The 25,842-nt window shown below is 37.1% G+C and overlaps 1 protein-coding gene across 13 annotated transcripts in view; it reads right to left on the reverse strand.

Moving 5' to 3' along the window:
- Window positions 1-11,006: 11,006 nt before the first annotated feature.
- The window catches only part of CYRIA (CYFIP related Rac1 interactor A), a 62,336-nt gene continuing 47,500 nt past the window's right edge, over window positions 11,007-25,842 (reverse strand). For 11 of the 13 annotated variants that reach the window (XM_030489582.1, XM_030489585.1, XM_030489583.2 and 8 more), the window contains 7 exons: window positions 25,511-25,647; window positions 25,348-25,425; window positions 24,959-25,075; window positions 24,784-24,863; window positions 22,835-22,961; window positions 20,191-20,261; window positions 16,821-18,967 (listed from right to left, as the gene is read on the reverse strand). In XM_030489582.1, the coding sequence (XP_030345442.1) occupies window positions 18,904-18,967; window positions 20,191-20,261; window positions 22,835-22,961; window positions 24,784-24,863; window positions 24,959-25,075; window positions 25,348-25,425; window positions 25,511-25,647 (674 nt within the window). In that variant the 3' untranslated portion in view covers window positions 16,821-18,903. Of the gene's footprint in view, window positions 11,377-16,820; window positions 18,968-20,190; window positions 20,282-22,834; window positions 22,962-24,783; window positions 24,864-24,958; window positions 25,076-25,347; window positions 25,426-25,510; window positions 25,648-25,842 lie in introns of those variants that run through there. The other 2 variants (XM_030489574.1, XR_003991855.1) reach the window with 2 other exon arrangements.

Genomic DNA, 25,842 nt, shown 5'->3' on the forward strand with positions numbered 1-25,842 from the left:
CTTCTCATTGAATAATCTTGCTGCAGGCCATATGGATTTATCTAAAAAAAACCAAAACCAAACCAAACAAAAAAAGCCCAAACCCAATTCTTTTATTTCTATAAGTTGCAAAAGATGACATCAGATTGCCAGTAAGGTTTGTGCCTGTTCTCAAACCATTTCTGGCATTTCCACCATGCTGTTAGATGAGTTTCATTGATGAAAACACTCTTCTGCTCAGTTTAAGGCACGAACTGGTGGTATTTATGAAAATTTTCCTGTGATACTTTGCAGAAAGTGGGAGTGGTTCTAATCTCATTAGTAAATGGTTTAAGCAGTTTGTAATTCACTGTGATTAACAAATAGAGATCATTTTGAGACCCAGGCAAAGTTCTTTAACTGTTACCTTACAGGTTCCCTCCCACACCCCCCTTTAGCTTGCTCACTTCCTGGTGCTGTGATTTCTGCATTCCTGAGACCAGCTTTAATAGGGCTGTAGGGTGGTGGAGCACAATTGTTTGCAAGCACATAAGTTTTGCTTTGAAATCACAGGTGATCTTGACATTTCTAGCAGGCGGAACTTCCACTTGTGTAAAGCTGCTGGATTCAGCCCAAAGAATTTGGCTTGGATGAGTGAATACAGCTGAACAGAAATCCTGGGAATACTTCACTATGACTCAGAGAGGCACTGCTGGGCAGAGTCTAAATCTTAGATTACAATTAAAAACCTGCTTGCTTTGTCATACACGTGTTTCTGATGATTTTAATGAAATTATTCACATAGGGGAACTGTGCAACATTTACCCATTTTCCAAGGAACATTACCATATTATATAACATCGTGCCATTAATGTTTGCCTATCTGCATTGATAAAAGTTAGCTCTGTCACAATATTTATTTTAAATTGCCCTGACAATATGTTTCCATAAATTACAGTATCTGATCATTCTATATATAGTCCCTGTCCATGTGTTGAGGCTTCAACTTGTTCCCTACTGTTCTCACTAATGAAAAACATTGCTATGAGCAGTTTTCTATACACATATATTAATTTTGGATTACTAAGATTGCCTAATGAGATTATAATTCTCTGTTAATTATTTCTGATGGAGAATACACAGCACAGAATTTGGAAAACATCTTTATCTCATGATGAAACCAACTTCCAGCAGGTTTTGTTAGAAATATTCCCAAGAAAGCCTTCACAGTTCTGCAAGAAATTATCCTGCATTGTGCTGCTAAAGCAGAATCAGTTCAGGTTGCTGCTGACAGCAAAAAACTTCTCCATTGTTCCACCCTATCAGGCTCCTACACTTGGAAATTATTCCAAGCAACAGCAAGGAACAAGAAAATGAACATGGGAAAAAGTAGAGAAATAACTTTCTCTTCTCCAGATACACTTGGCACCTTGGGATGATCATCCTATACTGGATCCTAACTAATTCATCTGGGTGAAACTGCCTCCAGTGGAGCATCTCTCAACGCACTGGTAAAAATTTGGTCCAGTTTTCTATGAATTCTAATTTTTAGGGGACTTCTGGATTATGTTTTATTTTGCAGCACTGGAACAACAGGGGTTTAAAAGGGAAGATCAGTTTTCTCAAATTATTTTTGAAGCAAGATGTTGCATACCAATGTGCTTTACAAACTGATGTTCACAGGCAAGAGTTCAGCTGGTTGAAGGGAAGGTGGATTTTGCTAGACTTTGGTTTAATTTTCAGTTTCATTTTCTGAGAGGCTCTTATTTTTGCTGGTTCCTGTTTGAGATGCTGCAGCTCTGGTCAGCTTGATACAAATATTTTCTTAAGGTAAATATGGATGCAAGTTACATCTTCTTATAATTGCTGGGAAATCAGGGAAGATGCTGAGCCTCTTACCACCATCAGTGTCCTGCTGATTGTGTAAACAGCATTTCAATAAAGTGTATACTAAGCTCTGACTAGTGTTAAATGACAATGAATTTGGCCCTTTCCTAGTCATAATGTCTACACCAAACAGAGACAAAGCATGAAGTCTTTGGCTTCAAAAAATGTTAACTGATCATCCCTGGGTTATGTCAAACCCTTGGCAGTGGGGTTGGACTACGTGATCTCCAGAGATACCTTCCAACCGTAACAATTCTGTGAAATTTAAGAAGTTGTATGGCTCAAGAGGAATGGATGGACATGACGTCCCTCGTATACATGTGTTGGAGGTTTTACTTAATGCCAGATCTATTGTGGTGACATGGACTGAATGCTCATTAGCAGCTAGAGCTCTGAAGTGAACTTCTGGAGCACATCTCTTGGTTTAATATCAGGGGAAAGGAGCTGCTTCATGCGCTCCAAGACAGCTCCACCACATGGGCAAGAGAGTTGCTTCAGAAACTCCATTCCCTTGATCTAAATTAAAAACTAATGCAGATACACCAAAATACATTGCTTAATTATGGGAAGGTGGCCTGCTGTATATGGAAGCAAACTCTGTCGTGTCACTCGCCCTCATCTTAGACCCAGCCCTGGGCTATTTTGTTTTCAAGAAAAGCCACAACCCTCCTGCCCTCACCACACACACAGGTCTCATTTGCAAGAGAAGAGGTGGTAAATGCAACTCGCATTTCCTCAACTTAATCTGCAGACTGGATATTAAGGAAGTGAGAAATATGTGTTTGATGACCTCAGGCTATGTCTATGCTTGAAAATAACACATGCTAAAGATCATAGATTGGCTCACACCCACACACCTCAGCTCTCTTCCCTCCAAAACCAGGATCTCCTCAGGCAAAAGCCTTGCATCTTGTAGCGAAGTTGCACATATCTCTCATCCACTTCCTGTTTGTTTGGTTTTTTTTGTTAACTCTGATGTTTTTAATTTGAGAATTGAATAAAAAATTCCATCAGAGCCAGATAAATCCTCTCTCTTCAAAGGAGTGGCACTATCATGCTACTACAGTTCTTTTTATTGGAATCATGGAATCATACAATGGTTTGGGTTGGAAGGGACCTTAAAGATCATCTAGATCCAACCCCCCTGCCTTGGGCAGGGGGAATAACAAAACTTCCTGAATTTGTTGAACATCCTGCCAAAGACTCATGGAATAGAGCATGATGATGAAATAATACTCCTGTTTGGGAACTCGGTGCGGAGTACCCATCCCTTATTTTACCATTCTTAGTCTGAGGACCAGACCACAGAGCATGTGAGCACACCTTAAGTCTGCAGCACCTAACACTTGACCTCAGAGACTAATGCATCTAAAATCTTCCACATTTTGCACAAAACTAGTACAATTAAAACCCATCCTGCAGATTCAGTATATTTGCAAATTGCCTTGCTTTCCTGGCACTGATGAAGATGCTGCTGACGCCAGGGGTCCCAGTTGTCATTGTTTCTAGTGTTGGCAGTTCTGTAGGTGCTGTGGTCTCTCTGTTAGGTAAAAATTGCCTTCTGTCCTCAGCTTACACTGAAATCTTCCCTGTCTTCTACTATTTTTGTCTGTTGTTTTCATAAGTGTTACAACACCACACCGAAAATAGGAGCCTGTATTTCTACACAGACAATGTAGTTAAACAGGGTTCAAGTGTAAACTGCCAGTATTTTGACTCAGAATGCAGTGCATGGTAAGGCCACATCATCTACTTGGATAAATGAGAGCTGCTCATTAAATAGAGCTATTCTGATTTGTGTCAACTCAGGAGATGGTTTGATCCGATGTGAAGAAAAAGTTCCTAAAAATTGGACACGAATCCTTGAAGATGGATGGAATAAATTCCTTATATGTGGTACAGACAATTTCTTAATTTAAAATCTCTGCATCTATAAAACTCCTGTCTATGGACACTCTAAAACTGCACATCCAATACTTGTCCATATCAGGAGCATTAATTCCAGATAGGAGTGAAATTTATGAACTACTTCTTTAGTCTAACATCTGGATGTTCAGGGGGAAGTATTTATTTAAAATCCATTTGTGTAGTAGAGACCTTACAGACCACCAACTTAGCATGAGCATGGTTGCACAGACAAACCTGCCTATAAAAATGAAAAAAAAACCAACCCCAAAACCCAAACAAAAAAACCCCACCACCTAAAATTCCAGGTTAATCCAAAATAATTCACTTAAAATAATCTCATAAACTAAAAACATACTTAGAGTCTATCTTTGTAGACAATACCAATGTGGGAAGGACTAAGAATGCAAGAAAAATACTCAGGTACAGCTTGCTACTGAAATATGGTCCCATTTTCCCCAGGCCATTCTTTCCCTCAGACACAATCACTAACGTAGCAGTTGGAACTAATGTGACCAAAAAACTCCGAAAGGATTAATTTTCAACTGCATATTGTAGACTGTGAAGTGACATGACATGTGGCTCAAAACAAAGAATAGCGTGGAAATGCATGAACAGAGCTAGGGGCAGGTGGGGATGACGCCCTTTCAGCCACAGACATTATAAAGGGACCCTGCAATTGCACTCCAATACTACACTGAAGGCCAGAAATGGCATTCAAAATAAGCTTGGCAAATGGGAAATTCACTGAAAATAGGATTAAATAAGAGTGAAGTACTGTACTTAGGTAATATAAATGGCCATTGTAAGTATATTGCAAGATTGCAAGTTTATTTCTATGCTGACTTCTAGAGTGCACCATCTTGATCCTGTACCTCTGTCCTACCCATGTGAATTTTGGGTTGCTGTTCCAGTTTGGTTATGATTAAGTATTAAGGCAAACCAGAGAGAAGGCTGTTCTACAAGTCAGTGAGCCGATACTCAGCCTGCTGCCAATGCCTACTGCAGATAACATCTGTAGTAATCCTTGTGTCCTACAATTGTTTCACCTACAGCCTCCAGTTTCTGCCTTTTCACACAAGGTAGGAGACAAAACAAACAAAAAATCTGTTCTCACAAGCGAAAATCCCAACCTACATAACACAGGCAGAAGGCGTACGTCTCTCATGTTGTATATCCACAGCTGAACCCAACATTGAGGTCTTTCCTCAGTCAAGTAATACTTACTCAGGTGGAAACTATGTGGAAGGGTTCAGCTCACCAGAGATCTCAGCTGCCTTCCCTAGATATCATTCTTTCTTGTACCTAGGCTTTATATTCATTGGCTTTCACAGACAGGCACCCTAAAGATGTACTGTACCTTTCATGCTTCAACAGGGTACAAGGCCTATAGAGTTCCCTATATTGCTTTTGTTACCTTCCCACTATGAATTATGCATTATCTATGAACATTATCCATATCTAACATGCGAGATTTCTTTTCTCAGGCTTTTATGAGAGGGATAATAATTTCTTTTCCTAGCATTTGAAGGAAAGCCTTTTTTTTTTTTCCCTAGAATTACCTTCTGATGTCATTTAAACTAATAGAACTACACTAGAATATAAACAATATGCAAACGAAGAGACTCAGGCTCCTAAGCCATGTTTACATATGCGTCTGAGTGAGGAAACCCTTTTTCAGAGCTGTACACACATCATTCTCCATGGAGCGTGGTTTGTATAAAGCTGTATTGTTCCCTCTTCCAACTCACTCAGAGGCCTTTTTGTGTTTTTGCTGCTTCCCGCTCCCCAGTCCAATACACGGCCCATTTTTCTCTTTTTATTCTTGCTGCTGCCATGTCCTGCTTCCTTCTTTGGCCTCTTTGCAGGATTTAGCAGAGCTCAGACTCAGCACACTAACAGTATCTCTCTTTCAAACCACCCTGTACTCTGCAGGAATACAGTTACATCAGCCCCAGCTAGGGGCCAGGACCTTCTCTTAGGAGATCCTGAGACCCTCAGCTTCTGGCAGCAAAGTGAACCACAGGGTGGGGAAGTCGATGGCTCAGCATTTAGCCTATGTCAGCTATAACTCACACACCCCTGGTTTTACTCTACAGGCATATATAAAAAAAAAAAAAAGAAGAAAACACAATATGTGTAATACTGGATTTAAGTTTGCTTCCAAAACATTGTTCTGAACAGCTTACACTAAAAAGAGAGAAGGGTCTTTCATTCCCCAGGTAAGATCAAGGAGTGATACAACTGAGATAAAGAACCATTTGTAAAATTCAGCTCTTGCTTGGCATCCATGGTTATTACATCCATCCTTGTAACCATCAGATTTTCTTTTGTTCTTTTCTTACTTGTTTTGACTATCTGCTGATAATAATTATATAGCAGGAACACAGGAGTGAGAGTAACATTTTACCTATATTCAATTATGCTACGCTTCACCTTTCTCAGATTATATTAATTATAATTAGCAGCTTTAGCAAACCACTCTTATAGTCAAAGGGCACTCAAATAAGGAAGAAAACCAAATGCAATCTCTGACTCCAGTGTACTCATGTAAGCCCTGTTAATCCACTGATTAAATGATCTAGCCTTGCATAATTATCCCTGTTATATGAATTGGTAAACAAAGGCAAAAAGGTGGCTTTCCCAGTGAGAACCAGTGCCAGGATATCTTACCCATTAATTTCCATGGAAGCTTTAAAAACATTATTGTTAGAATGTTAGTATTTTGCCTTCATGTTCACAAAATTCAATTGGGATAAATTCTGATGTTTGAAATCAATTACAGTGTTTCAGCAGGGGATGAGAGACAACACGTAAGTCCCTCATATTTTAGACTGCACGGCAGAGTTTGTATTTCATCAGCTGGCTAGTTTTACATAATGCCATTTAATAAAATGAAATATTTTCCTTAATACAAATGAACACATTTTGGTGTTTGTTTAAAGGACTAACTACACAAAAGGTACAATGTAATACAAAAAAATTGTCTGATCAACCTTTTTTTTTTTTCTCACTCAACATCTCTGTCTTCTTGAACCACAGTTACCTGGAGTACAACTCAAAGTGCCTACATAAAAAGGTTGTAGCGCTACTAATAAATTGAATAGGTCTAGTTTCTGGCCAGTGTGTTGACAGGTATGATCTGGCTATACCTATATCCTTATTCTTTCTCTGCTTTCAGAACCGTATTGTCACAGCTGACATAGCAAAGACTCGAGCTGTAGATGGGCCTTCTTGGGTACTGGGGTATGGGGTGCTACTGAAGCATGGCAGGCACCAGGAGACTTGGAACTCACACCCGTGCCATGGCCCCATACAGCTGGAGTGTCTGCATTCAAGGAAGGGCTTTTATTCACCTCATAACAGATTTATATAGACCACATTTCTTTAGCTACTTACAGGCAATCTGTGCAATCTGTGTGTAGTAGTATAAAAAGTGCACAGAGGCAAATTGCTGCTTCTCCCCTGCTACTTCTTCCACTGTATTAAGGAAACTATACTGCTTTGACATGGTCTGACATGGCTCGTTTTCTAACTGGGCTCTTATTTTTAATTCCTGAATTTAAAACGCAGGCACTTGCCTCACTTCCCCTACATACAACTATAGTCTGTGCTAAGCCAGTTCATCAAATACCTTATGATGAAGATCATCAGGTCCAATCTACTCCAAATATTGAATTTAGCTAAGGCTGGGGCACGGAAGCACAAATTCAATATTTAAGGACATTATTTGCAGCACATCTACTACTTGCTATGGGATAATAGTGAAAAAACACTAGCTGACAGACCAAGCAGCAAATAACACTGCAAAGCTTTCCATTATGAGGGTTGTTTTTTTGTACCACCGTTACGCCTTTCTTTTCCCCGTCCATTTTAATGATTCCACGTCTTTAATATTTTGAGAAAGATTCTTTCTCTAAAAATATCTCCACTACTATTAATCTAGAATAAACTCCAGTAAGTCAGTGCAGCAGTACCTATAGGAGACAATTTCTGGTTTAAAGTATTCCAAAGAGCTGAATTCCCTTGCAATACCTCTTGGTTTCATTGCCAAGTTCTATAGGCTTTTTGTGGATCCTAAACATTTCCAGTCCTCCTGTCCCTAGTTGTTTGTATTTGCCTATCACGTTCTGATTTCACTGTTTAAAGGGCAAGGAAAGTTTACTGAATGGAAGGACCTTGGAGTCTACAATATCAAACAGTGGAGTGACCTCAAAGGAAAACATATTTCATTAATAAGAAAAAAAGTTTCCTTGCAAATCCAGCTTGTTTTACCCACCCAGATCTGTCTTTTTGCTGCCTCTGTGGTAACACATGTTTTATATGAATCTATATTAAGATGAATTTCAACCTACAAATAACTAGATACAGCAATGCAGTAGGAGGGAATTCCTACAAGATGATGTAAAGTTTTTTAAGCAGTAAAATTAAAAATAGCACATAAAATCTGACCAGTAGATTTGGATCTGAACCAAGGCAACACATTTGGGAAACATTATCAAGTTTATCAGGGGTAACATATCATAGAAAATCTGCTTCTGTTTATACACCATTTATTATTCATTTTTGACATTTCCCTTTTTTCTTCAACCTTTTTTACCCCTAAGCAAATATATGTTAGACTTAACTGAAACATGAGATAACAGACTGGTCTTTTAATTTTCTTTCCCTATAAGACAAAAGCAGATCTGACTGGAAGAAAAAAAAATAAATTCTATGAAATACAAGTACAGCAAAAAAAAAAAAAAAAAAATTCCAGAGTACCACTGGTAATAAAGGAGAAATCCGTCTTGCAATGAAAACCAAGAAAAATTGAAAAGCCTAATAAGATTAAACTAAGGGCCAAATTCAGTCCTTCCCTACGCTGTCTTGCATTTCATGATATATAAATAGCACATTACAGACTTGTGTCTCATGCAACATACCATATCTGTGATAAAAAGCTATTTTTTATGTCTAGGACACTTATATTAATAGTGTTACACCAGCAGAGACATTTTTGCCTATGGTTGTCAGAATCTTTTCAGGTCAGAACAGTTTATAGTAACTAAGTCTAGCTCATGGAAAAATATAAACAATTAAAGCAAATTCAGTCTTGGTAAATTACCCAGTCCCTCAACTTTACTCAGACAAATTCTCACTCCTATCACCACAATAAACTTTAAATGAAAAGGAGCCATAACTTTACTTGCTTTTAACCTGTCATTGAAATAAGGGTCATCATTAAAAGTCGGTTTAAACTTGGTCCAAAGTCAGCTGAGATTCATGCAGTCTTTTTACTGAATGCAGTTCAAGTTAAACCTCAACTTAAATTTGAATTCTCTTATGTTAGTTGTTTGCACATCAGTAGTTTGCAATTTTCTTCAGTGGATTCAAATGCAAAATATCAACATGTCTTTGAAAGCTGTTATTGAACAGTGGTTTGTTCTGATGCTGAGATCTCCAGCTGAGGTGAAGGTTTATTATTCTTTGCTTGGATGAGCAAATCTTTTGGAGTGGTTTCAGGAGCAGATCATAGAATCATAGAATCATAGAATCGTAAGGGTTGGAAAGGACCTTAAGATCATCTAGTTCCAACCCCCCTGCCATGGGCAGGGACAGGATCTTCCCTTGGTGTGCTGTACAATCCACATGTGGATCCCATCCTATCAGCAAAAACTCCTTGTATCTCAAAGAAAGCAAACAATAAAATGGTGAAGACATTTATTTTAAAATGCAAGCAGACACTTAGAATATAATAATATAAACATATATTATTTAGTGTTTATTCTTTAGTTTTATTTTAGTAAATGCTGCAGTCTCGTAAGCAGAAACTTTTTAGAATCAACTCTATGATTTTATCAATTGTTGCATGCTGTCGCTGATATAAATGCTTTTGAGTACCTATTGAATATTTCCAATTGAACAATTATTTATAGTAATAACAAATAACTGTGAAGACTCCTGCAATTACACATACAGTGATTTTGCAGATTCACACTCAGATATTAGTAAGGAAATTTCATGTAACTCTCCTCTGCTGTGGCAGAGCACAAAACTCATGTTTGGTAAATGTAAGGTAACATGTTTTAAAACATAGCATTTAGAGGACGTTTATTCAAAGTGGATACAGATGGAAGAGACCAGAGAGAGCAAGTCAAAAGAGTTCCTAGTAACCCAGTAAGGTTGAACTGCTGAACTCTGTTGTGGAAATTAGCATCGCTGCTGATGCTGTCAAGTAGAGTGGTACTAGACAGAAAAGATGATTTATTAGTGCACATGAAGAAAAAGTTACAACTTGTAGGACTGAAGGGGTTTTGTTTGGGGTTTTTTTTTGTTGGCAATTTGAAGGCTAATGACTTGAACAGGCTTTGAATCAGATCTTCAGAGATATAGATAAACTACATGAGAATGAAAATCGAGTCATTTATTTTATATTGCTGCATGTGTTGCCTCTCTTGCTGTTGCAGAAATCTCAGCACAGGATAGCACAAGACATCACTCAAAGCAAAAACTTGCAGGTACTGGGAACACGTGCTTAGTGATCAGTGTAAGAGTTGGCATTTTGTCCAAGATAATAATCCAGGACCTCCGCCGTGGAGAGACAGAGGCATTTTGGGGAGTGATTCAGGCCACCCTAACATACAAGTTGAAGAAAGAATGAGGGTTTTTTAGCAGTAGGTCTGTCTGTTTACACTCTCTGGAGGACCGCACACAGGAAGACATAATTTGCTACCTCAGGCAAAACCTATGACTGTTTCAAGGGGTGTCCCTTGAAATGCCAAGTGAAAATTAAGGTTAGAACACCTGCCACCTGTATTTTCTAGATGTCTCTGGCAGGCAGGACTCAAAAGTCTGTGCTTCACACAGCGTATTAGGCCAACATGAACAAAGCTGTGAACAAACAGTTCATCTGCTTCAAATAGAGGCAAAAATACATTTTCTGATTTTGAGAAGAAATGATAAAAACAAATAAAAAAATAATGCCATTAAAAAGAAGGTGAGAGAATGTCACTTTTGCAACTCTGATACCAGTACTCTGACCATGAACTATTTTCATTGCGCCTTCAAGATGAGGGAGGTAAATGACCCGTCAGTGCAAAGTCTAGAATGCATCTTTCATTTTTATGCTTCTTGACCCATGAAGTCAATAAAAGATGTTTCAGAGAGTTCTTCCAGCAGAAGTTTCTAATACAATTGTGATACAATTGAATGAATATCCCAGGAGAAATGAACTTTCCAAATACACACAAAATCGCAGGCTGACTTTCCACCAGGCCAAACCCCTGCTATTTCAGGGCCTTTTGTTTTACACAGGAATGGCCCCACTACTACCTGGCATGAGAATAATTGAATTAAATTGAAGCCTGTACTCCTCAGAGCTAAAAACCACAAATGTTTGCTTGTTAGTCTTTATTGGCTGATTTTTATTAAGTATGGCATTTCAAATTGTTCTTGGGGTCAGAGAGGACAGACTTTTTTAAATTTCAGAAGTATGAAAGAACTGAAGAATCTCAAACTTTCCAACATGAACAGTGATCAGCAGCTTGGGCACCTGTGTCAAACTCCATCAAAATTGTTCTGTCTTCTCTCAGCTCAGTTACACCGAACCTCTTGATTCAAACTACTTGCATATTCAGGTAGTATCTGTAACAGTAAAACCCCAGTTTCTATTTAGAAAATACATATAACAAGGAGGACTACTGATACTTGTTTGAAAAATAATCTTATCATCTCAGATATAATACTTTTCAACAAAATAATTTAAACTAATTTTCAGATAGCATGTATTTGAGCGCTTCTTACGACTTCATTTAACCTACACTGGATTGTGTTATTTAAAAAGCTGGCCAATTAGATCATGAATGACAAAAATAAAGAAAAAAAAGGCCTTATTTGCATATCTCGAAGTAATTATAGTTTTACAACATATAATCAGAATAGTGGGTCTCAATGTGAATGTGAAACCACTGAACAAAAGGAATCATCTTCACTAGCTTTTTAAGCTTCCAAATTTAATAAAGGAAATGACACTTTGACAGGTTGTGTAAAACAAATGTGGCATTCACCTTGTAGTTCTAAAACACAGCTGCAAAGAACTGGCTAAGTCAGTGGTTACAAATAATGTTTCCTTGTATAAACATCATAGATATTACTATGAATGTATACCTGACTACGTGGAATCCAAATTGATCAGACGAATAAATACGTACATTTCATCTGATCCACATAACAAAAACCTCTGCAAAATCCCTTAATTAGGTTGGCTAGATAACACAACTCTTCTTTCTCCAAATTAAAAGTTTTCATAGAGATGCAATACCTGTTTCAGTCTTATATCGATATATTCAGTATCTCAGTAACTGGGACCATGTATACCTGTTTGGTGAAGTTCAATTAAGAAACCTAATTTAAGTTCACTGAAGGGAATCTTGTTTGGAAGGTTTCTATTAAAGAGCCTTTGAGCTCTGATGCTGCATGCTATTTAAGCCTGAGTTTAATAGTTAAAGTGCCTATAATGAATCACAGCCTTGTGTGCAATACAAAAAGAAACAAACCACAAAATGGATTTTAACTTTTTTTTTTTTTCCTCAGCCACCCTAAACTAAATCAAACACAAAAAATCATGGAACTAGCATATTTCACTGTCAGACATTTCTTTATTATGAGTTTATAAAGACATGAATATGAACTGCATAGAAAATTCTAGAGGGAGAAAAAATAAAATTCGATGAAACTATAGCACTCAAGTTAGAAATATATCTATATTATATATATAATAACTGTTGAAAAGTAAGATCACTTTTTTCAATAACCTTCTCAGAAATGTAACCAAAATGAGGTTCAGTTCCCATCTCTCTGAATCCACTGGGAAGACTCCATTAACAAGAGGAGAAGGCAGATGGAGGCTGCATACAGGTGAGCTAAGGTAAGTCACCTTGCATTCCCTCACACCAAAGCACTGAAGAGCAGAGGTTACAATTTGAGGTGGGCCCTCAGGCAGCAACACTGCACAGTGCTCTGCTGCTGCCACAGAAATGGAGGTAAGGTTAGTAACAGTCCTTATGCTTCCTTGTACCATGGCATCCTAAAATTGTGTTTGTAAAGAGACAGTTTCGTCATTTTGGGTAGAATAATTTCCTGACCAAAGCTCTTCAGAAGTTCCCTGTCCATCTAACATGATCTGACCTTCAGACATTGCCATGTCCCACACCCCACAGGACAGCATAATTTCTGAACTGCACGGTGACCGCATGTCAAGATTTGTGCTTTGTCCTCTTTTCATTATGGAAGATCTAAACCAGTTGAGATTGATCATCTTCCACTGTCCTCTTTCAACTTCTTTTGTGTGTCCAGAGGAGACTGAAAAACTCTTCCACAGTTTTCAAGCCAGTAAGAGAGAAGCTGTTTGACACATTACTAAAATCCATGGAAAATTTCTTTAAATCCTAGGATTTCACCAAAGTGGGTGCTGAATCAGAAGGAAAACAATCATGAGCTGTAACAGCAATTTTGATCCAAGCCACGTATACAAATATTCTAACCTTGAAGTTCTGTTAGCAATGTTAAAATGTCAAGAGGTATGGCAAAGTCTTACACCCAAGTCTACACAACTGTCAACAGCCCAAATATCCAAGACAGGAGAGTTATATTAATGCCAGGTGGATACCAAATTGAGATCTGTTGAAAAATCACGATATATCTTCCTCTTAAACTAGGGATTAGTGTTTGGTTGGTCTATTTTTTAAGTAAGTATATACTTACTGATTTTCCAGAACACCTACTTCACTGTTCAGTTTTAATTTCAAAGCAGTCAAGTGCAAGAGATCCCTTCAAGATTATCACTTTATGTCATTGATCTGCACTAGCAGAAGACTCAATTTGCTCAGTAATAAGTAACTTGGGTCAAAGGCCATGACCGAGAAAAGACAAAGGGTATCGTTTACACCCATGTCAATCAGAAACAGCTTCATTGAAATCTACTGAATTACATTTGTCTCCAATCAGTGTGAAACAGAATTCTGTGTTCGTGCAATTTGGATTATGTGGCAGTGAGGAATTCACCTTTATTAGTCTGTAGTGGGAAGCATTATGGACTACAAAGTTAAAATAGTAGATCTGCTAGAACAGCTTTTTAATCAAAATGGGGTTTATTCTCTTCTTGGCAAATCAAATTCGTGTCACTGTTTAATTTCACTGGCTTCCACTGCATTATCTAATCTACTTCACGGTATGAATTTGTAGATTCTATAATTTTGCATTAGAGAATTCATCTGAGGTAAGAGAACGGTAATTAGTGTCCTACTTTTTAAAGAAAAAAAAGAACGCAAAAAAACCCACAGAACAAAAAAAACCAAGCACACCCCCCCAAAAAAAAAAATCAACCAAAAAAAACCCCAACTAAAAAAAAAAAAAATCTCTTTTAACTATTTGCAACCATCAGCAAACTTTTGGATACACAAGTTTTTTTATTTCTTGACTTTTGATGGCCATAGTGTCATGCACTTCTAATTCCTAGAACATGCATAATTTTAAAAGCATATTCCTACCCACAAGATGATACACAGGAATGATTTAATTTGGGAATTTAACTTGCCTTGTTCAGGAATCTCGCTGGAAAAATTGGATGGGATACAGCCCTAGAAAGGAGCCCAGGAGAGCTGTCTTATTTTTAAGGTTCATCTCCTCCAAGCTCAAGAACAGTCCTTCCTGATAAGCACAAAACAAGAAGGCAGGAGGCCTGCATCGATGAACACGGAGGTCCTGACTAAGCTCAAATACAAAAAGGTATCCTGCAGGAAGTGGGACCAGTGACAAGAGACCCAGGAAGAGTATGAAGACACTGTCTGAGCATGTATGGCTGGGGTAAAGAAAGACAAAGCCCTTCTGAAGTTAAATCTAGGGAAGGATGTGAATGCCAAAAAAAAGGACTTCTACAGGTCTATCAGCAATGACAGGAAAGCTATGGAAAATGTGTGCCTGCTGCTACATGGGGTATGGGACCTGGTGATTGATAGCCTTCCAGTATCTGAAGGGGGTCTACAAGGATGCTGGGGAAAGGGCTCTTCCTTAGGGACTGTAGTGGTAGGACAAGGGGTAATGGCTTCAAACTTAAACAGGGGAAGTTTAGATTAGATATAAGGAAGAAGTTCTTTACAGTGAGGGTGGTGAAGCACTGGAATGGGTTGCCCAGGGAGATTGTGGATGCTCCATCCCTGGCGGTGTTCAAGGCCAGGTTGGACAGAGCCTTGGACCACGTGGTTTAGGGCAAGGTGTCCCTGCCCATGGCAGGGGGGTTGGAACTAGATGATCTTAAGGTCCTTTCCAACCCTTACAATTCTATGATTCTATGATCCTATGACAATGCAGAGAAGGTCAAGAACTTGGTGCCTTCTTTGCCTCAGTCTTTAATGATAGGATTTGCCTTCAGGAATCCCAGGCCCCTGAGACCAGAGAGGAAGTCTGAAACAATGAAGACTTACTCTTGGCAGATAAAGATCAGGTTAGGGAACATTTAAGCAAACTGGACATACACAGGTCTATGGGACCTAAGGGGATGAAACACAAATGCTGAGAGAGCTGGTCAGTGTCACTGAAGGCTTGTTTAGCTTGACTTTAGCAAGGCTTTTGACACTGTCTCCCATAAAAACCTCACAGACAAACCGATGAAATATGGATGGACAGACAGTGAGGTATACCAAGAACTGGCTGAACTGCGAAGCTCAAAGGGGTTGTGATTAACAGCACAAACTCCATCTAGAGGCCAGTCACTAGTGGTGTACACCAGTGGCTGATACTGGGACCAAGACTATTTAACATCTTTGTTAATGAACCAGAGGGTACAACAGAAAACACCCCCAGGAATTTTGCAGGTGAGACAAAACTGTGAGGCCTTGTTGATACACCAGATGGTTGTGCTGTAATTCAGAGAGATCTCGACAGACCAAGAACTAAATAGACATGATTCTCTGCTGGTTTTGGCCAAAACCAGATGTGGCACGAAAAAATTATGTAGTATTTCCCAAATGTGCGTGTGCAAACTGGCCTTGTATTTTTGTAGGAATATACTGATTCCATTAAACTTTGCAAGAAGCAAATGAGGGAGGGTGAAGAGAGATCATTTTGTATGAGGAATTTATGTCCTATTTTGTTTAATTCAGGGTAAATAAAAGAATGCAAGCCATCTTATATACTACTTACACTTTACTTCAGTTTAAATCTACTTCTGTGAAATATAACACAAAGAAATATAGAGGAGACTTTTTGTTGCTTTGTAAATTTTAGTAGACATGGAAAACATCAGATGATTTATCTGAGTGATGTGGTCTATCACATACCAGTAAATATAATCTTAGTAACTATCCTTAGTGACAGCCACTTAGGAGCAGCAGAGAGCTTAGAAGTCATAAATTATGTTTCAAATGCATTCATTTGTTCACAGCAGCAAATTCTAGTCTTTCAACTTCATACCATACTTAAATAATATCTTCTTCCACCACATAAAAAGCAAATTTTTAGGTCTATTCTCACCCAAACTAGTCACAGTCATTTACGCAAGCTCTGAAATGCTGTCACTGTGAGGCTTAAATATTTATCATACTACAAACATGTATTCTTACATAATGATGAGTCAAGAAGAAACACTGACAAAATGGAGATCTGTAACTTTGACCATTAGTCTATATAGTTCTTCCGAGAGCAATTAATATGCACTTATCTTAAGGTTCAGTGAATCATCCTCTGGCAACCTTACTGATTATAAATACCTGAGATGGCCACCACAGCCTAGTATGACTGATAAGAAGGTATAAAAATCATAGAAGGGATTCATGGCCTCTACTCTGTAAAGCAGTATCAACAATTTCCCCTGGTCAAGATGACAGACAAGTACAGAATCATCAGAAAAACCCCCAGGAATTTTTTAAGTGATGTGAGGTTATATTCTTGTGGCATACAAATGAAACATTTCAAATGCTTTTTAAATAAACTGGATACATAAAGGTGAGCCTACTATATCTTAGATCCAAAACTTTAAAAGAGGTATTTCTCAACCTGTTTATGTTGTCTCTAAATATAGACAGCCCCAATACTTACTGTACCAAACTTTTTATTATTTCAAACAAACTTCTGTACAAAAACATCGGAGCAGGCAAAGAAATTCAGTGATTTTGGCTAACAGCACATGACAACTCACAGAATGCTTTAAAGTTTACATTTTTATTATACAAGTGACAAATAGCTTTCTTCTGGGCTACTTAAAGACTTCACCGTTCGACAAATAATCGCAGATAAGCATGTATTAACTTCAGTTACCAAAGCTCAACAGAACGATCTGTCATCCACCTAAATTTACCTAACTGTAAATGACTATGAACAAAGCAGGCTTCTCCCCAATATATATTTTTAAATGTCCCCCCATTAAAAATGGAGCTTGTAAACAGCGGATTTACTACTGTGAAAAAGCAGTGTAATCACTGCTTCCAGACAAAAAACCCCAAAACCTAGTGTGATTTCTAATTCTGTTCCTGACAACAACATAGTGATCTGCTGCTACAACCGCAGCTGTGACATGAACGCTGGAGTTGCATTGCTGTCCGGTATCACACCATGTATACCATTGGCACCTAAGGGTTCTGATCAGGCTTGAGAAACCTCATAGCGGTCCTTCTGCTCAGAAATAAACTCTAAGGCAATTGCTACTCCAAAGAACTTACGATAGTAATACTGTTTAAGGACTGAGTTCAATGACTCAATGTGTCACAGCACAGACGAGTTTCAGCAGACCAAATGCATCTTCAAAATCTTAATGTTTTTAGAAGTGATATATGCATGGAAATTCCAGTGAGAGCACACAACCCTGACCTACATACACAGGAATAAGCAAATACACATCTGAATCTGTGCACAAGCACTGGAGTTTTCACACATACATGCAAGCAAAGTACACAAAACCAAACACCTTTTCAGAATGTGACCTCTGCAAGAATATGTACAGCAATGGCAGACCACCCAGAAGACACACTGAACAGAGCATGAGCGCTTTGCTGCTTTTGGCAAAGTATTTCTATTCCATTTACTGGAAAAATTACTAGAAAGTAAGAACAACTAACTTAGCAAGGAACTCAAATCCTTGATGCATCAATCACATCCAATCGAAAACCAATGGAGAGCTGTCGGCTGATAAATATTTCTGTGTTAACTCTGAATCATCTAATGAATAATAGTATCAAGGAACTTCCTAAGAACAGCTCAGCTCTTAAAACTTATTTACATCATCTCTAGTCTGGTAAGACCAATTTGACACTAGGGAAGTTTGCTGCTACAGAAGAGTGTTCTGCTTTATACTGGTTTGTATCAGCAAAAGATTTACTTACTGAGTAGACCTGTCTGAGACATAATGTTCACCATCATATATTTACACTGATAAACAGTTTCTACTTAAGTCAAGGCATTAGTATTTTCTCTTTCCTTTCTAAATCTAATAGAATTATACAGAATTTTCAAAATCTAGCAATGATCTTTGAACACTTTCTCTGTTGATTTATACTGAATCTCAAGAAGAATATTAATTTCTTCAATTATTGAAAGGTACAGGTTATACTTAATAAAAAACGAAAAATGACCTCTTTGCAATAGGTTTTTGGATGCCAGCCAGCATGTAAGCCTTAAAATTAGGTGGATCTCCAATTATTACAGGAAAGACAACGTATCTTATGAGAGTGATGAACATTCAGGTATTCTCCTATTCATAAACTGACTAAAAAACTGTGCACACTCTTAAAACATATCCCATGAATCTTACATTAAATTTCTCCATTTTTCAAGTTGTTTTTCTGCGGTGTCTTTGACATTTCTCTTCATTTGATTTCCATTTTGTTTTCACTACTACTTACTTCTCTGATAGAGAAGGTGTTTAAGGATTAAAATGCACAGATAAACTGTCATAGTTGAAGTATCTAAGTAAAAAAGTATTCTAAAAGTCAAAAGATAAAGGCTAGCATAAAAACTTAGGCTGCACTATATAAAGTCAGGTTATGAACAGATTCATAGATTTTAGCAATGTGAAGGAAATGGTTATGTAAATACACACAAGTATTAACATCAAACTGTATTAAATTATGTAAACATACACATCTTCTGTGATCAATACAAACATCTACTTGTCTCAGGACACTACTGCAGCATAGCTCGAATTTGTTTTGAAGTAGATTCATCATTCAGGTGTTTCGTAGTGAACCTAGAAATAACAAGTTAAAACATTTTATAAAATGAACAGGGATTAGAAAAATCTGAAAACTTCAGTACCTGTTTTTGAGATCAACGCATTTCAATTACACAAAAGAGAAACTTACATGTTTCTCTCATCACTGATCACTGGAATTTAACCGTTGATAATCTGGTGCTCTTTATCTTCTACATACCCCTTGCAGTAAATTGCTCCCCGTTAATAGGGGGGAAAACTGTGGCTAAATCCTGGCTAAATCCTTCTTGCCATCCATCTATGACATTGTCATCGTGCTGGGTTGAAATTATCTCTTTTTTTTTCCTCCCCAGTTAAAAGCCTCAGAAGAAGTAAGATCATGGAAATACTTAAGAAATAGGGTAAATATAAAAGGACTTAGGAATCTAGACTGAATTTTGGCATAATCTGTAAACCTAATTTTAAGCAGCTTTCTTAAATGTCCTGGGAGGACTGAAAAGCTTTAGTGTGAGGTTTTTTTTCACATTTAAGCCCAAGCCTTCTCCACTGCTTATGTTTGTAGGAAGACCAATTATCACATAAACTCAAAACACACCTGATACCTCCAGGATTTAACTCCACATCAATTTTAATTAAAAAAACACAATAAGAAAATATGGAGGTGCAGTTCTCACTCTATCCAAGCATTCAACAGCTAGAGAATTCAGTACAGCTCTGAAAAACTTGGCACTAAGACTTCCTTGTCAGCTTAAGAAAAGGCAGACCATTGTGTCTTCCTCCCCAAGACAGCACCTTAAACACTTAGCTACAGGACTGGGACTTAGGTTGCTGTCTTCTTGAATTTCAAAAAAACAAACAGGGTCATATTAAAAGGGAAAGAGAGAAGGGAATTATCCAGAATCCGAGAAACAAATTATATGCTTCTAAAATGTTCTAGTTGCTGGGGTATTTTATATAACAAAGCATAGATATATTGTTTACCTTTTTAGATATGCTTTAGGCAATAAAGCAAGCCTTACGTGTCTCTCAAGAAGGACATTATGAGTTCCATTATTAATAGTAATTGCTTATCAAAGTGAAATGAAATCAACCTAAATGAGTATTACTTAAAAAAACCCAGTTGATGAAAGTAAACCTGAAAGGACAATTTTCTTAATAAATCAGGCTTCTAAGGTGAAAAGTCTTTAATATAAAGAGATCTATAAAAAAAATAAACTGGAATTGGTTATGTCTGAGTCAAACAATTATTCCATACGTACCTGAGAGCATTCAGAAGCCCTTCCACAGTGTCGGGTGGTTGTTCCTTTAAAACTTTTATGCATCCCTTCATCTGGGAACAGAAGCATGCCACTATTGAACAATAATATATGAATAGCACTAGCTGAAAACAAGGAAATATTTCACCATACACAGGCAGGTTTTTTCCCTAGTGAGTGTTAATGCTGCTTTATGTGACACAATAAAAACATTATAAGTTATTAAAAATTAAGTTAAAATGCTAACTTTTGAGAAAATGTAATCTACTTTAATAAGCATTTGTAGATAGTAAATTATATATGAAATGCATATATTTTATCTTGAACATGATTTCTCCAATTCCAACTTAAAAATTATCAAGAACAGTCGATATAAGCTAAAAAAACCCCAAACAAACAAACAAAAAAAAAAAGATTTTGGAAGAAAATTCTATGTCATTGTTGGCAACTATCAAAGAGATGTTTTAACTTTGACTTTTTTATATATATTTGCACACAAGGGAGTAATTTTCAGTATTCAGTTTTCAGCTAGAAACCTAACTGGTTATAACTTATGATTTGTTTCATAACTAATGGTTACAAAATTAACCTGATATAGGAAGTCCATGATGTTGATTTTAAACACCACACTGAATGAACATCTTTGTGGAAACTGTAAAACACACTGAAACTGTCCAAATTTACAAAGGGGGAAATGAAACAGAAAAAGCAGAGATAGAACTCCCTATCTAGTCAATACAGAGAAATAAGGAATTCCTTTATCCGGTTCAGAATATACTTTCATATATAATGAGTCATGCTCCAGAAGTACCTATTTCTTCCCATTGCTAAGAAGATCTCTAATAGCTAATGAGAAATCAGTCTAGATTAATTCCATCTTACTTAAAATGGCAGACAAAGACATGGCAGAGTCAAGATTTGAACCTCCTCATCTTCCAAGTCACATTACAATGCTAAATCTAAAAGCCAGTATTTTCTTTGCAGCTGAAGAGCAACTTGCCTTATTATGGAAGTGTACTGGATGAAATACCTAATTGAAGTCAGGGACTGCGAATTTGCCAATAAAAATAATGTGGAAAATGTAGCTCAGCCTCCTGCACAATGATCAACCTAACAGTCTCTGATCCCTGCTCAGTTGGCTCCTATCTACCTGGAAGATAAAACTAGCTCTGCAAGTAGTGGAACAGAAATTCTCAGGTAGCAGCACATTTTTTGAAGTGACAGTTACTTTTCCTGAACTAGAGAAACTCAAGACTATATTCACATCACTAAGTATAGGTTTACAGGCCCCATCAGATCAGACCAGACCAGACCAACTCAAAGGGGATAAAAATTCAAACCATTCTTTTCCGGTTTTGTTAGAATCAAATCCCTAAAACAGTCAAAAAAGAGAAGCTTTAAATGGAGTCTCCAGTCTTGAAAGAGTAAGGAAAAGGTAATTTGTTCCACTGATCTTGAAATTCTCTTGAAACAGCTCCCAAGTGACTAGTTTGGTGAAAAGAATTGTTTTTTACAGTAAACCAAACCGATCATCTGAAATATTAGAAGATGTTTTTATTAGAAAAGAATCAGTAAACTATTGAGGTGAATGAAGATTTGGGACCATGAAGCCGTTTTTAAAAACTGATTCATACATCTGCCTCCCATTTGCAACTAGCTAACTTTCCTGTAAGGTTACAGGGTTTTAGGATAAATGTGAGAAACAAAGTACACACATTGTATATTTGGTCCTATCAAAATTTTACTTGTGTTGTCTCTGTAGGCAAAAGATTGAATTAACAGTCAGGAAGTCTGCATTCAATTCCCAGGCTTTATCATCTGCTGCATGACCTTGAGCAAATCAATTCACCTCTTTGTGACATATCTTTCCCTCTGTAAAAGAGAGTCAAAGAGGAGATGTGGTAAAATACTGATATCTGAGATGAAAAATGCTAACGAAGACTCATTGTCGTAATATATGTATATATTTTATTTTCTCCTGAAGTAGGCTCTCTTGTAAAGGGACAGACTTAGCATCTTTTGTTCATGAATAACAGCTTATTTCTGCTGAAAGATGAGCTTTAGGTTCCTAAAAACACATAGCAAAAAATCAGAGTACTTTTTTGTGTGTGCTTGCAATATCTCAACTGAAAAAATAAGGTTGATTTCCCTGTGACTGCTCATGCCAAAGCTAAATCTGAAGGCTCATTATCAACATTACAACAGTAACATTTCAGTTCTGTTACTTCAGATTTCAGACAAAGCAAAGACAATGTTGAGTATCTGCTTATTTACAGAACTACTGCCAAAGATGAGCATTTCAGCATAAATAAATAATGTGATTAATAAAAAATTATGACCGTAGCACTTACTCCAGGGTAAGTGTGACACAAAATTACTTTAGTGTAATCATACAGTTGGCAGGAAAATAGAGCTAACAAAGAAAAATGAATATCCCTGTCTGGAAGAAAATACAAAGAAAAAACCCCTGATCTTTATTTTAATTTCAAACTAGCTGATCTATATATAAGTATGCAGGTGAAGATAAATTATAAATTTTGCCATTCAAAAGTAATTAAAAATGATTTATACAAAGTCATAAGCTTGTGTTTAAAAAGAGCTAAAGACTAGTTTAATCTACAGAGTATTAAAGAAAAGTAACTCTTACATCAATCTTTGATGTCTTTGAGAAAGCTCCCACAGGATGAACGTGATCATACAGAATAATAACTCCCACCATTACTCGCATGCAGAACATAAGGGTCTCTTCACTGGTGAATCTACTCCTGTACTCTCTGGAAAACAGAACAAAAAAAAGCAGCAGTCTTGACTTTTTACTGGACAATTCTGCGAATTAAGACTATGAGCACATGAAATCTAAACTAAAATTGTATTTTAAGGTTGAAGATGCATCTTAGTAAGATTTTAAAGATCTCTGAATTGCGTAAGTCCTAGTCAATTTAGAATGCAAATGAAGATATGTAAACCTCTTCCAATACCCCTTTTACAGTTCAGATCCTCGCTTCAGCAAGATGTCTGTGATGATGGCTTCACAGAAGACTTCCACAATTCATAACATACGATAGAGACTGATCGTACTTCTGTTTAACCTCAGAAACACAACATACTGGGACCTTAAAGGAAAGCTACTCTTTTTGCTTAAAGTCCTACTTTGATACGGTTAAGTGAGATCTAATTTCAGCAGCTAGTAAATTCAGGGCTTCATATTGGTAGATCATAGCCATTGCTCTCTTTCTAAGTCCATAGGCAACTTTGAAAATGCAGGTTCACTGAGCATCTAAAATGTAGAGGCCTACGAAATAGGACTGTACTGAACTAATTCTAAAGAGTTTGTCTTTGACTTTTCAATTCCTAAATAAGAATATGGATGGCTCAGTTAAGAGCCCCTACTGGCTCTATCCCTGAAACCATCATCAGGAAATGAAAAAATTACCTACAGTAAAGAAAAACAGAAATCCTAAAACCCAGAAAATATCACACTTTTTCTAATAAATATTTAGAATAGATAATACATACATTTGCCTACTGTCATCCACTGATTTTCAATATAAAACTTGATTTTTTCACTTAAATGCATCATTAAAATACTAAAATCTGTACTGTACTACCTCTCAGTTTAGAATAACTTCAAGTTTTATTCTTACACAGCATCATAACATGAACAGACTTAAAGGCTACAGACATTTCGATATTCAAAATGCCTGACTAGCCCACAACTAGAACTACATATCAGATAATCTTCTGGTACAAGACTCACAACTTTCTGTTTCTCTACTTTTGCAAAAAAATGAGCTGACACATCAGTTACTATGATGTCCTGGGATTAAGAGATGAGTCCTACCACCTACATACACTCGTCTAGAATTTTTATAAACAAACATAATAACCTCAGGAATTCTGCCCTTTACATGGCACCACGAACAAACAATTCAAAGACAAGAAGACTACCTTGACTCTATCTTGTATGTGTTTTCTACTTAAGGAAACATTTAACCTGAAAATACTTGACTAAATGCATAGCTAAACAACAGCAAGCCCACAGGTTCTATCTACGCTGTTAGACACAAACTCAATTGTACAGTTTCTATATGGATGAACTTTCTCATATCCAGAATAAGATGGCTGCATCCAAACAAGATCAACTCAAATGATCTCTGAAATAGGCCCTGTGTATCATTTGCAAAAGCACTACCTGAAAGAGTCAAAATCTTTCCCCTATGTATGCTAGTAACTGAGCAGCACTGGCAAACAAGAGACAGTAGTTGGCCTACGGCCCTGTTAGAGAAGACACAGACACTGAGGCCTATTACACTATTTTAACCTTTTATTGAAAGGCAGGCTGACCATGTTAAGCTCTCCGTAAGAAAACTGAATGCTGATCCATGAAAAATATTACAAGGTGGTTAAAATAGAAGGCAAGGCTTTTTAATACACTTTAATATACAAAGGTCATGCTCTGTATATAAAGGCGCTAGAAACTTAAGGCAAACATACAGGAATTCATTTGGAAAAAACTGTGTTTATCCCAGGTGGCTACTTAAAATACAACACAAAATTCCCTCATACAAGAAAAACAAGATTTAAGGTAAAACTTACGGTGTTTCCAACATGACTTTACATACACTAGCCATAGTACTTAGACAGTCCGTTGTATTTTCAATTGGTAATGTTTTGTTCTAGAAGGGTAAAAAACAGCCAAGGTTCAGAAAATCATCTTGTAAAATTAAAATCAAGAATGTCTGCATTAGACCTTTTTTACCCCATTACCTACTTCTGACACAAAATGTGTAGTTGCATTACTGAGTGTTTTCAGCATTGGCGTGGCTTCTGCATAAAACAGGGACATTCTATTGGCCATTTCATTGTTTACTTCATTCTCAATGTCTAGCTGGTGAAAAGATGAGAAAAAATAGTCAGTAAAACTCCTTTAAATCTTGCCGGCAGTGAGAAAAAGACACAATACGTGCTCATGTCAGCAAGCAGATTGTTGCATCAATAGTTCACCTCTATTTGCTTCATCTGAACTGCTGATTAACTCTCAGTGTGAAGGACAGACCATGACAGCTAGCAAATCAAAAGAAAAAACACTACCACAAATGGTATAAATGCATACTGACAAATACCTCAGTGTGAACAGCAGATCAGATTTTATTTACTTACATGCATGTTGTTTATTCTGTTGCGACTTATTGTCCGTCTGTAGTAACTGAAGTCATTCTGAATCGCTGGGTTTCTCATCTTTGACGAAGAAAAATAAGAAATAATCAGTTTTGGTCGAAAACACATAGAAAAAAACCATCATGTATTAAAAGACTTTATTAACCTTAAGTTCATCAAAACGAAGAGTAAAATGTAAGATTTCTGCAAACTCTTTTGCTAAAGCCTGTTCCCGTTCCAGGTGCTGAGTTGGAGTATAAGGTGGGCACGTCAAGGACTCCAATAAGCTCTGCAGGGCTTTCTCTGAATAAAAATCAGAAGCACAAATTCTATTCAGTCCACATTATGTCACATTTTAAGTATCTAAATATACTTTGTTTGAAGGGAAGGAACCCTCCAAACAAGTAGAGCCCTAATGGAAATGTTTTTTCTTACTATTCTGAGAAACATTAGTAAGACACCTGCCTGTTCAGGCTCTCTGCCATTTCATCTCAATTT

The sequence above is a fragment of the Strigops habroptila genome, chromosome 6 (genome assembly GCF_004027225.2).
Source record: "Strigops habroptila isolate Jane chromosome 6, bStrHab1.2.pri, whole genome shotgun sequence".
Taxonomy (NCBI): domain Eukaryota; kingdom Metazoa; phylum Chordata; class Aves; order Psittaciformes; family Psittacidae; genus Strigops; species Strigops habroptila.